The 13,842-nt window shown below is 40.0% G+C and overlaps 1 protein-coding gene across 2 annotated transcripts in view; it reads right to left on the bottom strand.

Moving 5' to 3' along the window:
• The window catches only part of ahctf1 (AT hook containing transcription factor 1), a 23,475-nt gene extending 13,380 nt beyond the window's left edge, over nt 1–10,095 (bottom strand). For both annotated transcript variants that reach the window (XM_068730271.1, XM_068730270.1), the window contains exons 1-17: nt 9,909–10,095; nt 7,580–7,706; nt 7,144–7,294; nt 6,877–6,979; nt 6,068–6,248; nt 5,729–5,936; nt 5,499–5,615; nt 5,037–5,121; nt 4,742–4,892; nt 3,258–3,390; nt 2,986–3,167; nt 2,712–2,773; nt 2,147–2,275; nt 1,775–1,865; nt 1,463–1,552; nt 681–821; nt 308–412 (exon numbers count right to left, since the gene is read on the bottom strand). In XM_068730271.1, coding sequence (XP_068586372.1) covers nt 308–412; nt 681–821; nt 1,463–1,552; nt 1,775–1,865; nt 2,147–2,275; nt 2,712–2,773; nt 2,986–3,167; nt 3,258–3,390; nt 4,742–4,892; nt 5,037–5,121; nt 5,499–5,615; nt 5,729–5,936; nt 6,068–6,248; nt 6,877–6,979; nt 7,144–7,294; nt 7,580–7,700 — 2,050 coding nt within the window. In that variant the 5' untranslated portion in view covers nt 7,701–7,706; nt 9,909–10,095. The remainder of the gene's footprint in view (nt 1–307; nt 413–680; nt 822–1,462; nt 1,553–1,774; nt 1,866–2,146; nt 2,276–2,711; nt 2,774–2,985; nt 3,168–3,257; nt 3,391–4,741; nt 4,893–5,036; nt 5,122–5,498; nt 5,616–5,728; nt 5,937–6,067; nt 6,249–6,876; nt 6,980–7,143; nt 7,295–7,579; nt 7,707–9,908) is intronic.
• Nucleotides 10,096–13,842: the final 3,747 nt, after the last annotated feature.

Below are 13,842 nucleotides of genomic sequence, written 5' to 3' on the forward strand. Positions count from 1 at the left end.
ATTTCTGTTAAAAAGTTAAAAGAAAAAGAACCAGACACATCTCTGCTAACTGTAATGACTAATTGTTTACAGCAGCCAGGCTTTTAATTAGCTACACCCCGTGCAGCCAGCTAAGGCCTTGAACTTCTTAAGAATTTCCTCCCACACCATGTTGCACAATGATTCTGGTTTAAGAATATTTTGAGGTCACTGACCTAAAAATATTCAACCTGCTTTTAACTTGTTAACTCACTTACTCTGAGAAATAGTTTTGTGTGAAATTGCTAGTACGGTTTCCCAAATAATGTTCATGCCAGCAACACCTTACCTGATCCTTCAGGCAGCAGACCGGTACGGCAGAACCAGAGCACCACCTGAGCGTACTTGGAAATCAGACTGGAAACCAAGTTCTTGTTCATCAGACCCACCAGGCCTACACCACAAAGAAATAAGCAAAACCTATTAATACCGCCAAATAACTCAAAACAACAACTTCTTGGTTGCTTTATAAAGCTGATCAAAGATATAGCTTTAAGTGTATCAGTAGACATTAAAAAAACACTTGCAAGAGTTTTTCGTACAGTTAAACACAAATGGGAAATGAGAAAAACAGGTTTGTGGGTTGGCTGAACCTGTTTTCACTGACATCGCAGGGAAACATAACGCTTGTTCATGTGACTGTGACTGTGTGGATATTGCACCTTTTTGTGTGAGCTCCTGGGCTTCACTGAGCAGACAGTGAAAGATGGTGCTGAGGTTACTGAGCAGTCTCTGGCTGTGCTGGAGCAGCTGCATGGTCTGAGGGTCTGTGAAGTTGGATGAGCTGTCAAACAGCGGTGCACCTAGAGAACAGACACACAGGAGGAACAGATACAAATGTATTAACAAATTGCAAACAGCATTGAAATAGGAGGAAACAGGAGGGATTTATATCATGTAAATAATTAATCATTTACAATATCAACAAATAGACAAGGCGGGCATTTGCTCCTTGGTGAGGTTAAATACTGTACTGTAAAAGATTAAGTAGTCATTAAATTGAATTTACCTTGCAAACATATTTGATCTAAAATATTCAAATGTATCAAAGGAACACCTGAGTGGTCACAAACTGCCAAATATAAGGTTTGCCATCCAGTTCCTGACAACCACTTACATTTATTAAGACTTAATAAGATCATCTTGCAAATCCAAATTTAATCAATGTTTAAAAAATAGAAACATTTAATCATTTTTAGTATTGTGTAGACTGCAAAAAGGATTTACAAAATCAAACATGTTTTTTACTGTTGAAACAACATTCTATATAATTCAGAATGTCATTTAAATTTATTTTGTATAGCCCAAAATCCCAAATTTGCCACAGAGGGCTTTATAATCTGTACATAGGCAACATCCTCTGTTCTGGAACCCTCACATTGGAATAGGAAAAACTCCCCCAAAAAAGCAAATGTCATTTGATTCAAATTATATTTAAACCTACAGATGCCATCCAGTTCCTCCTTGGTGTGAACCACTTTGTTCCAGGCCCAATCCAGAATGTAGCGCAGGTTCAGTGCAGAGCCTGGTTGTTCTGTTTAAGGTGGGACAGAATTAAAAGCTTTAAAGTTGACTGTATTTATGTAGAGAGACTTAGCAAAGATTTAAAACTATGAGTGTGTCTATGTGTGAGATGAAGCCAGAGAGAGAAACACTGAGCGAACGTCTTCACCACATATTTGCGGGCGTGGTTGCTATGAGTCTTGATGAGCAATATAAGAAACAATTTGACAGTTAAATAAGAATGAGTCCTCACCTTCTGCAGTCCACTGCTTGATACAGCCAGTGATCAGTCCCAAGGAGCTGGTCTCCACCGCTGTTGACAAGATGGCATCCAGCTGCTCCTCCTGAGGGTCAACATCAAGTTACAAATGTTCAAATTAGTCTCAAAACTTCTGAATACATATTTTTGCTATTTCTGTTTATTGTTTTGTAATGTAAACTGAAAGAGAGCATTCAAAAGCACCAAGAACAGCGGCTTTGTGTGAATAAGTACTTCTGGAGACCAAGAGGTCAGCTTAGTGGTGTGTGTGTGTGTGTGTGTGTGTGTGTGTGTGTGTGTGTGTGTGTGTGTGTGTGTGTGTGTGTGTGTGTGTGTGTGTGTGTGTGTGTGTGTGTGTGTGTGTACCTGAGAGAGGCTGGAAGCCTGAGTGTCAGCCAGGCGAGATGAGAGCAGGCCGGACATGAGGCAGCGAGAGTAGCTAGTGGAGATGATGTCACTGGAACAGGGAGCAGCTTTCTTCAAAAAGCTCAGGGTCTGGTGGTAATGAAGATGTGAGGTGTAATAGAAGCCTACTTTTTATATTCACATATTTACATCCTACTTGAACAGTAAATATTGTGTAGTCTCAGTGATAAAGATCATATGCTAATTAAAAAACAAGAACACAAAGAAAAGGCTGTGTAACCTAAAATACAAACAGGTTGGAATCTACCTTTAAAATTATATAAAAACTAGTGGTGCAGCGATTCAACAGTCCCAAATTTTGATTTGTACTGCAGCTTTTAGGTCATGGTTTTGATTTGCTTTGATTTGATTAGTGAGAAGAAAAACCAAATGTTTTGTAATAATCCAGTTTTGTATCCCTCATAAATACAGTGACATATTCACCTTTTGATAATTTGGATCAAATGCCATAAAATTTGTGAGATAAAAATTTGTATTGATAGAAAAATTAACACAAGAGACTTGCCTCTTTCTGATACCCAGAGCAGGTTAAGTGCACAATTCCAGAGTTGAGCAGGCACGTAGCATCTGTAACATGGAAGGGTAAAAAACCTTATTAGTAAAATTATATTTCAACTACAAACCTGGGCATGTCTGCACAAGCAAATTCCTGATTTATACAAACAGGCAACATCAATACACAGCGATAGTACCTAGAAGATGATTTAATATTACATTTTTATCAGTTCTGCATATTATGTGATATCATATTGTGGTACATATATATTGTCTCCACCTACCAAAGTTATATGTGGTGGGGTTAAAGTACTGTTCTGGTGGGGGGCAGGTGAAGGGCAGGCCCCTGCTCAGACTGCGGTCGTGCACCACCACATCCAGGAGGACATGTTGAGACACCATCTGCACCACTGGGTGCAGAGACCAAACTGCTAGGTAGGGACAATTTTGCAGAGACTCTCCAGTTCTGGAAGAACACACAAGAACACAGTGAAAACCAGTGTCACAGTAAATCAAGCAATCAAGAAACTTCTTATGAATTTAGTCTCCACGGTACCTCAAAGAGTCTGGCATCTGTGCATGGTACCAACGGTTGATGTCAAAAACCCCTATGTAGGTAGATGGGGTTCCCTGACCATAGACCTTGACTTGCCAGCTGAAGATAGACACACTGGTGTCTGGAGATGCAACTGTAATTTGGGTGATGAGGGAGGAGGGAATGAGAGAGAGGAAGGGAGAAACGTGTGGATGATCGCTGAAGTGACTAAATAAAATAAAAGGCAGGTAAGACAACTGAAAGGAAGTAGATACAGTATGCAAAAAAAAAAGAGACAAAGAGTAGAACTTTTCTCCATCGTGCAATAGAAACAGTTCTAATGAGATCACACAATGGTATAACCGTTTAAATATTCCATTATTACTCCTTTGACAACACTGGCAATGGCGAAGCAGTAACCATCAAACTCTGATTGGAAATGCTTAAAACCTGCACTAATAGCGCTGAAAACCTGCACTAATAACTCTGAAAACCTGCACTAATAACGCTGAAAACCTGCACTAATAACGCTGAAAACCTGCACTAATAACGCTGAAAACCTGCACTAATAACGCTGAAAACCTGCACTAATAACGCTGAAAACCTGCACTAATAACTCTGAAAACCTGCACTAATAGCGCTGAAAACCTGCACTAATAACTCTGAAAACCTGCACTAATAGCGCTGAAAACCTGCACTAATAACGCTGAAAACCTGCACTAATAACGCTGAAAACCTGCACTAATAACGCTGAAAACCTGCACTAATAACTCTGAAAACCTGCACTAATAGCGCTGAAAACCTGCACTAATAACGCTGAAAACCTGCACTAATAATGCTGAAAACCTGCACTAATAACTCTGAAAACCTGCACTAATAGCGCTGAAAACCTGCACTAATAACGCTGAAAACCTGCACTAATAATGCTGAAAACCTGCACTAATAACTCTGAAAACCTGCACTAATAGCGCTGAAAACCTGCACTAATAACGCTAAAAACCTGCGCTAATAACTCTGAAAACCTGCACAAATAACGCTGAAAACCTGCACTAATAATGCTGAAAACCTGCACTAATAGCGCTGAAAACCTGCACTAATAATGCTGAAAACCTGCACTAATAGCGCTGAAAACCTGCACTAATAGCGCTGAAAACCTGCACTAATAACGCTGAAAACCTGCACTAATAGCGCTGAAAACCTGCACTAATAACGCTGAAAACCTGCACTAATAGCGCTGAAAACCTGCACTAATAGCGCTGAAAACCTGCACTAATAGCGCTGAAAACCTGCACAAATAATGCTGAAAACCTGTGCTAATAACTCTGAAAACCTGCACTAATAATGCTGAAAACCTGCACTAATAACGCTGAAAACCTGCACTAATAATGCTGAAAACCTGTGCTAATAACTCTGAAAACCAGCACCAATAATGTTTAAAACCTGCACTAATTATCTCCCTACATACTCATATCTTCCATAGGTAGTTTCAGGGGAAGCAGACTAACCTTCGTTCATGCTGTCATCCCTGTCAGGGTGGGGTCGGAACTTCTCAATGGTCTGGCAACTCAGCAGGCGGGTGTTGGTAGCCTGGGTCCTGAGAGGGAAAGCTGTGCCACTTAACTCCTGACTGTACCGTTCCTCGCAGTACTCCAAACCCTGAAAGACCGAAAGTTAAGGAGGGAGGAAGTAGATTTGCTAGGACTGATACAGAACCAGCCAAGTGAAGATTTCACTAATTGAAGAGAATGGAGAGAAAATATCTGTATAATATGTGGTGTCATTTTTTTAGGCACTACAGACCTCATAGAGGATCTTCCCAGAAGTTAGACACTTCCTTTCACTGAAGGCCATCTGAAGCAAGCGGAGGCTGACCATATCTCCCTCACTGTGTGGGAGTGAGAGGAAGTAGAGGGAAAAAATAAGAAGTTGGCAAAAACAAAAACACACGCTTTGCCTGGATGGAGTCTTTAGAAACACAAATATTGTCAATTTAGAAGAATCTCATGCTTATAGAGCTCTACCCAAAATGTAAGCAGAATGTCCAGGTCCTGTTCCATTTATAAAAAGCAATCTCTAGCTGCCTTTAACAAACTCTATTCTCCAGAAACCCTTCATTTTTTTCAGACCGATGAAATAAATGAATGAGATATTGCTTTGAGTTACAGAAGCTAGTGGAACAGCTATGTGACGCCATGACTTTGCCTGTTAATATTCAAAACGAAGAACATAGTGAAAACTGAGTTTTTTTTATGTCAGACTTACAGGTCCTGAGAAGACTGGACAGCCCAGAGGTAGCAACAGTTCCTGGGGTCATTTTCTGGCTCCTGAAAGGTGAAGGCATGCACAGGCACCCTGCCACCCTCTAACTGGGAGTGGTATCTACACATGAAAGACATCAAACACAAATTAACACACAATCATTTTTTTGTATTTAAAATGTAGCTATCGATGGTATTCTTAAAATAACAATGTATTAAAATACAAAAACTCACTCCTTCTTCAGGGTTTTCATGTTCCACAGCTGTAAGTGTCCATCTGAAAAGCCCACAGCCAGCTGGTTAGTCCTGGAGATATACTGCAGAGCTGTGGCTCCAACTCCACTGGGCCCATGAAGTTGGAGACAAAGATGTCTGCCCTGCCTGCTGCTGACTTCTCTCAGACGAGGGATCTCTGCAGGAGATTTGGTCACTACCTGCAGGTCTGGGAACACAAGAAAAAAGAGAGATAGTCTTAGATAGAGAAACCAACGTGTGTGGCAGGAAAAAACATAAAGCAAGACATAAACATGCAAACACAAATAAATGTAACGCTTTGTCACACAAGCTAATCACCTGAAGACTCCAGTTCATTTTGGCTGCAGGACAAGTCGTCAAGACAGAGGTCCACAAGCAGAACATGACCGAGATCTGTTACTACAGCAGCAATGCCAAAGAACCAGCGTAGACTCTGGTGAAGATGCTGCGTCGAGGTGCTTGCTCCGCCATAACTCACCAACGGCTCAATAGCTGTAATCTAAAGTGGGAAGAAGGGGAAAAAGACAGATGTTCTTGAGGTTTGGATGGATAAGATATATTTTTTGTTTGAAAATACACATTTTGTATTTATCAATCTCTACTTTATTACCTGCCAACACAAAAATATGCTCTTAAAACAACAACAAAAACTACAAATTCATCTTCAAGGAACAATGTCAATAAAAAGAATATAAAGCTGGCTGTAAGCTGACGTCAAGAAATGATTGTAGGCTGTAAAGGAGGTGTTACTGTGTATTGAAAGTGTACCTAAATATTTGCATGTGCTGTGTTAATTTCTTTTTTGAGAGTTCATTGTAAAGCTAGCATTGACATTAGTTTGGGTCAGGTTGCTAGCAACAGTTGTGATCCAATTTTTTTTCGCTTACAAGATAAAAGACAATTCTTAATGTTAGCAATATAAAAAATGTCTGATTTCTTTAAAAAAAACACACATTCTGTCTCTTTGGATTTCTCAATCATTTCGTATATTCTAATGACTCAACTGATGCTAGAAATGTTGCCTGAAACCTGGAATATGTCACTCCAAGAATTTAGCATTCACATTCAATTCATGAGACCAACTCTACCAGATAAGAGTAGAGGAGACCTGAAGTCAGCCAACTCACCCTGCCTGGTATAACCACAGCTTTAACCACCCTGGACAGTCCCAAGTCATAAAGACATAGCACGCTGCCCTCTGCTTCCTCCAAGCCAACTAGTAATCCAGACCTAGTAACATAAAAAACAGAAAAGGAGTTAGCTTTTGACATTTCCTAAGCACTGTCATTAATATAAAAAAAAAAATATCTAGTAGTAGTTAATAGTTAACTTTGATTGCTTACAATCTGCATCAAAGAGTGATAAAGACATAAATAGTCAAAGACAGCTCTGACCGTTTGAGCCAGCTGAAGTCCTTGGCTGCGTGGACGTAGGGTGGGTGCTCGCCTCCACCACTGAAGCAGTACGCAGACAGACGTTCTCCTGTCACTGCATGGACAACCTCCAAATGAGGGCCACAGGCCAGCCAGGCCAGCCCGCTGCGGCCTTCACACATGGAAATGAAAGGTAAGGGGGTTATGATCCAGGACTATCACCAAGCTAGGTTCCATTTTTAAGAAGTAAACAGCTAATGAGTTAACATGCAACCTGCAGCCAGTTGTAAAAGCTGTTCTTAAGATAAAACTTAAATCTAAGGCTCACTCATTTTAAATGGAGCAATCCAACTTATCAGTCATTTAAAAATACACTGTTTTACTTGTGTACCTATTTGTCATTGCAACTAAGGATGAAAATATACATTTATAGGGATTATTGATCAGTAAGGCTTACCAACAGTGAACTTCCCATGTAGCACAGAGTCTAGAGTGATCTCATCCTCCCCTAGAGCATCTTTAGTAACTTCTGGGAATGGCAGCAAGCTGCTGGTGACTTGGGCAGTCAGGTCATGCATTGTTCACTGTACAAACAACAACAACAACAACAACACAGGATATACAGCATGTTAGAAACACCCTGCACTAGATACATTCATCAATAAGTTCAAGCACAATGACAACCTGTGAAAGACTCTTTTTGAGTCCTTCCTACGCTATAAATCTACTTTGGGCTTTATCTGCTCGACCGGGTTTTACAGCACAAAAGAGGTCTTTCTTTCAAACCAGTTGCAGCCCCAGTTGTCAGGAAACACGCTGTCAGCAACCTTGCTGACAACTGATCCTGCAACTGGATTTGCTTTCTAATCAACAACAACCCAGGACATACTGCTACACATCTGTTTGCAGATGTGACTTCTGACACTGAGTTGTGATAAAGTGCTAGAGTAAAGCACTATTCAAATAATTGTTCAAAGAAACCCCAGTGGACTATTTTAACCCCTCTCAGACAGACAATGCCCATACATTTTTCATTTATCTTTTTTAAAACACTTTTTTCACAGTTATGTGTCAACAGTACTGAATGAATAAAACAAAACTATTACATAGATGCCAGTTCAACACATTGAGAGTAACATAAAGTACATGCCTATATTTAAATTATTTAAGTTAAGCTAAAAAAAACTAAAAAAAAACGTGAAAACGTTTTTTTTTTAAGATTTGCTTATAGCTGATGTCATTAACTCTGGTATTTGTATTATCACGTTTTACCCTGTGTTTATTTAAATGTACTCTTTTATTACCATTTGTAGTCTGTAAATGTGTAGGATGCCCATCAGCCTCGTTGTTACACTAGTGCTCATACAAGATAATATTGTCTCCAGCAGTATGGTAGACTCTGTGGAGCTTTCAAGGCCAAATCGACCTGAATGAAAATGTGCCCGTCAGTTTCACACAGTGTGCTAGATTAGACCCAATACTGCCCTCTGTGACCACAGAGCAGAACACAAAGTGGATTCAAGTGAACTCCCGCGCAACGAGCCTGGCACTACGCAGCCACATGCCATGACGAGAAATTCAACATGTAGACAAATTATGAAAATGACCAACTATACAGGCACATTGATGCACGTAAAAGCGTGGCCGCGATGTTACAGACTAATGATAGATGCAAAGATTTCACAACAAATAAGATTATTAAAACAACAAATCTGGTTTCAGCAAATACAACATCAAGCGTTCACGTGTGTCAGTGTTAGCGCGTGACAACCCGTGAAATTTGTAACTCTCGCCACTTTATGCAACTTTCAAATGTAATTGTCAGACTTATGAGACAATATTTGGACGTTGCGGATGGTTAAACGTCAGTTAACTGGCTCATTTGAGCTCGGTTAGCATCTGTAGAGTGTAGATTAGCTTCATCAACTGCTGCTTGACATGATGTAAACAAACCGACCATCTCTTTCTTTAACAATGTAATGTACAGTGCTGTTAAACACAGGCCACAGTGACAACACATGATAAATATGCGAATGTTATTTAGTGCTGAATAAGGTCTGGTAGCTGCGTTAACGTAAACACTTATTTCAGTTCATTAGCAAGCTACCTAGTTAGCCTGCAAGGTCACGCAGGATTGCAGTTTATCCGAGTTCACCGTTTAAATTAAGATAGTTGGCCTAGCTATATGCATACATGGCAGTACTTATTTCACTTTGAGTGTGCTGTTAACTTATTAGATACGTGCTACAACAAATAAACTAACTAGCTGATCAACATTTAACTCTAATGCTAGTTGAGTCTGGGCGGCTAGCTACAGGAGCTACGTTGCTACTTTCACGTTACAGCGATTGCGTTAATGTTAGCAAAGCAGTGAGTACGTCAGCGTTGGGTCTTCCGTGACAACCTGGAGAAACGTTACTATTTCACCAGAACCAACATCACGCTACTCTTGTCTTTAGCTAACGTCGCTTGAATCTGATAATTTAGCTACGTTACAGGTAATTCAGTGGTCTCACTTTAGCTTTAGCTGGAACAGAGCAAACGTAACGTTACTGTATTGTAACGTTAGGCTAGCAACACAAAACTCACTAAGCTAGCTTGTAGCCACTGGCAACATCGCAGTACAGCCGATCTTCGTTTAGCGACCGGTCAACTCTTACTGTAAATCTTCTAGGGGGATTTAGGCAACACAAACGAGTTTGGTGAGCTAGCCCCGTTGGATCTCTCTCAGCTACGCGTGTGAACGTGATGCAATGTGCCGCTAGCTGCTACCGACGTTAAGTTACCTGTCCGAGGATGTCGACGGCTTTATCAGAGCCACGGATGTTTTGTTTTCCTTGACGAATCTCCCGATTCCTTTCCCCCTCTGTCATAATCCGCTCCTTCTCATGCGTAGAGCCCTGTGGGCGCTTCAATCGACTGACAAGCACGAGATGCTCCCTCTGACTTCAGGCTTCCACAAGGCGTAGCGCCATTTCCACGATTAGAAAGTGCTCCATGACCGTCTTCTTCGTCAGCGTTGAGAGAGTGAGCGCGGCGACCACTCACTGCTGCCCTCTTCGGGTTGGGCGTGATTTCTGCTTGCACAATTACGGACTAAAATCTAAATGACTTACTGCTTCTTTCCCACTATCCACTGAAAGCAGCTCACTTGTGGAATGCTCTGCCACCACATATACGCACACAAAACACGTACAAAACATTCAAACATAGCCTTAAGGAATGGCTTGTTGCCAATCAGGTGTGCAAGCATTGATGTACTGTCTGTCCTGTCTGCTTGTTTTGCCAATATGTGCATTTGTCTTGTTCACTGTTGTTATTTTCTATTTTTGATGTGTATGTTATGTGCCTCAGCATTACATATGTGCTTGTACTGTTGGTGGGTTTGTTCTGCCTGACGCATGCTGCAGCCTGTGTTATGTCTGCTCTGCTCTAGTGTCGTACACTTTTCTTTTGCTTATATGTGTGTTGTTTTTGTTTATACGTTACTGTCTATGAATTATAATTCCATTTTTATTTGAAATTTTGTAATTTTTAGGCTGCCTTCAAACATCTGGCTGGGGACAGCAGATGAAAACTAGCCTCTCTGGCTAACTCTGGCTCACTTACAGTTTGACTGTTGATTGGTGTGCATTGTCCCTGCAAAATAAATAAACAAATAAATAAATTGCACTTTTGTTCATACAGCAGTACTTTTATAATATATGTGCACAATACACTTTGAATTCATTATTGAACTTTGCGCATAACAATGCAATTAATCGCAGAAAATCATGCGATTAATCGCGATTAAAAATTGTAATTGCCCAGCACTAAAATATATATATATATATATATATACACATATATATATATATACACATATATATATATATATATATATATATATATATATATATATATGTGATACCTACGTTTTTAAATGTACGTATGTAAACACATACATGTATAAATAAACACAGTAATAAATAAATACATGAAATATACAAATAAATAAATAGAGATCTGACTTTTTCCGTCTCTATACCGATAATGAAACCTGGGCTTTGTGTATCGGCTGACTTAAAACATTGCTTTCCTAACTTTGAAAAACAAAATTAGACAAATAAATACATAAATAAAAATGTACTGAATTGTTATTTATTTAAATATTGGTATCCAATACCAGATCTGCATGTTGTCACCGATAGCTGATTCAGCTATTTCAGTCACTTTTGGACTGAAATCAGAAATATGTTTCGGTATCGATGCATCTCAAGAAATAAATAAAATTAACGATGATTAATAATATACAAGCGTTGGTGCTCTGTGCAGCAGGGTGGGTGGGGCTTCAGGTCTCTGCAGACTGAGTCGATGATGTCGTCAGCGGGTCTTTGCAGCCCTCACTTCTGCTGGTGGATGCTGGATATATTAACCTTTCTAATGCATTTCATTTCATTGATCTCTGGAGGAAGTTACCCAGCAGATGAAAATGGCTCCACCTTTACCAGCTTCAACATTAACCCATCAGTGATTATAATCCAATAATAAAATTGATAATTATTCTGAAATGGGCCATTCTGCATAATGAGTACTTTTACTTTTGGTATTTTAAGTATATTTTAATGTTAATACTGTTGTACTTTTTGTACTCTTTTACTTGTAACAGAGTGTTTCTACACTGTGGTATTAATACTTTTGCTTAAGTTCAAGATCTGAGTACTTCTTCCACCTCTCCCTTAAGTAAGACTACGGTGGAAATACATCACAATCTAAATGTCAATTTTTGTTTTAATGCAGGAAAAATGTTTGCCCCTAATATCTGTATCAGCATCTGCCTCAAAGATTCCTCTCTGGTCAGGCTCTAGTCACCAACAACTAATGCTAATTGGTAATTTTATTATTTATTAAAGATGGGTCTCACTGAATCACAGCTTGCTTGTGCCTCCAGATATAAAAATGAGGATGAATGTTGGACATTTTGTCATGATTGTCACAGTGTATCCTTTAAACACTACTATGTGTGTGCAGTCTTGTTCCACAGAGCAAGACACTGCTCAGAGCAAGGACGAGGAGGACGACTGTGAGTGGACCATCACTCTGCCGCCACACACAGAAGGCGTGGACGCCGTCTCGGCCCCTCTTGTCCGGGCCCCCAGTCTGGATCCGGGGCAGCAGTCAGCCGCTGGCTCGCAGTCCCCTGATGGTTCCACCCAGGCTGACAGCTCCACTCTGCTGCACAGGTGACAGCACACTTCAAAAGAAAAGAAAAAAAGTGCTTTTTAAGAGGATTTCATTTCTTCTCAGTTATACATAGTGCTGAAAGAATACTTATAATGAATCAATAGAAAACAAAACAGCAACAATTTAAATAATTGATGAAGCATTTAAATTCCAGCTTTTCAAACCATGACAGCTGCAGAGTAACATGCTTGTTTAATGTTTCTACAGTCATTACGATAATATAAAAAAAACCTTTTTGATCCCCAGAGGGGAAATTTGGTCATTGCAGCAGCAAAAGGACATATAGTCAAATATATAAGCATAAATATAATCAGACAATATAAGAGACAATGTAGAGGAGTGTTTAACAGAGTCTCTGTATTGTGTGGTGTTATTGAGGTTTTTCCTTCTATTTGTTCACAAAGTACTGACACAAAAAAACACTCTGAGGCTGACCTAGACAATAAGCTATTAAACTGAATAAATATACACATATAGCACCCATCACTACTAGATGTTGTTCCCTGTTGTAATGCAGGTGAAGCAGGAGGCCCAGGAGCAGCAGCAGGAGGAAGAGGAGGTGATCTGTATCAAGGAGGAGCCAGAGGAGGTGCAGTCAGGAGGCTCCACCCACACACTTACATTGAGATCAGGTGTGGGAACTGTGACAATTCGGCATTTTTTTACCAAACCAATTACAACTACCAACAGTCATACCCTTAAGGACCTTAATGCATTGTCACATATTGTCAAATAACGAAAAATAAAGGCTAAAAACCGGCAACTGCCACGGCACCTCTCCCAAACAGTGGCAACTACCAAGAGTTGTGGCAGCTGCCACAATTTGCCGTGGCAGCTGAGCTTGCAACAGGAAGTGCCTGTGCTAGCTGTCACTGCCACAATTTGAGCTTGCCCTTTCTCAAAAAACTGGTAGTGCAAAGAATAGCAGAGAGTATGAGGTCATCATAATCTTTGCTCAAGTGTCACTTTCATATTGCACTGTATAATGATGCACTGGCAGACTCGGGCTGTCTGAAAAAATATATATCTGAAAAATATATAAAGGGTACGAGCTGAATGTGGAGCATGTATTGCAGAGGTAGATTACATAAATTACAATACCTTATAATTTGTGATGGTGTTGGGATAAACAGTCTCGCAGCCAGAGAGGAGACGACGCCCAGTAGTCTGATAGTATGGCAGCAGATACTCTGTACTTCAACACGCAGAAGGATGAAAAGACTGTGGCAGACACTTCATCTCATCCTTGACAGTGATGTAGGATATAAAAAGGTACCAACTATGTTTTCACATTTGACCAGTTTTTTTTTAACCCAGAGTTAAAAGATTGAACTGGAAGCAGTACCCAGATGTGCTGTTACAGTGCTTATCAGTGTACCAAATGCTTTACATTATATGAAGACAGTTTAAGATGTTTTAAATAATTCCTTTTTAAACAGTAGACATCTTCAGTAGAAGAGTTAATTTTTGGCCTGAGGCCCTCTAATACTGTATTGT

This window comes from Cebidichthys violaceus, unplaced genomic scaffold (assembly GCF_023349555.1).
Source record: "Cebidichthys violaceus isolate CVI_PGR_0920_01 unplaced genomic scaffold, fCebVio1.0.p SCAF_5, whole genome shotgun sequence".
NCBI classification, from domain to species: Eukaryota; Metazoa; Chordata; class Actinopteri; order Perciformes; family Stichaeidae; genus Cebidichthys; species Cebidichthys violaceus.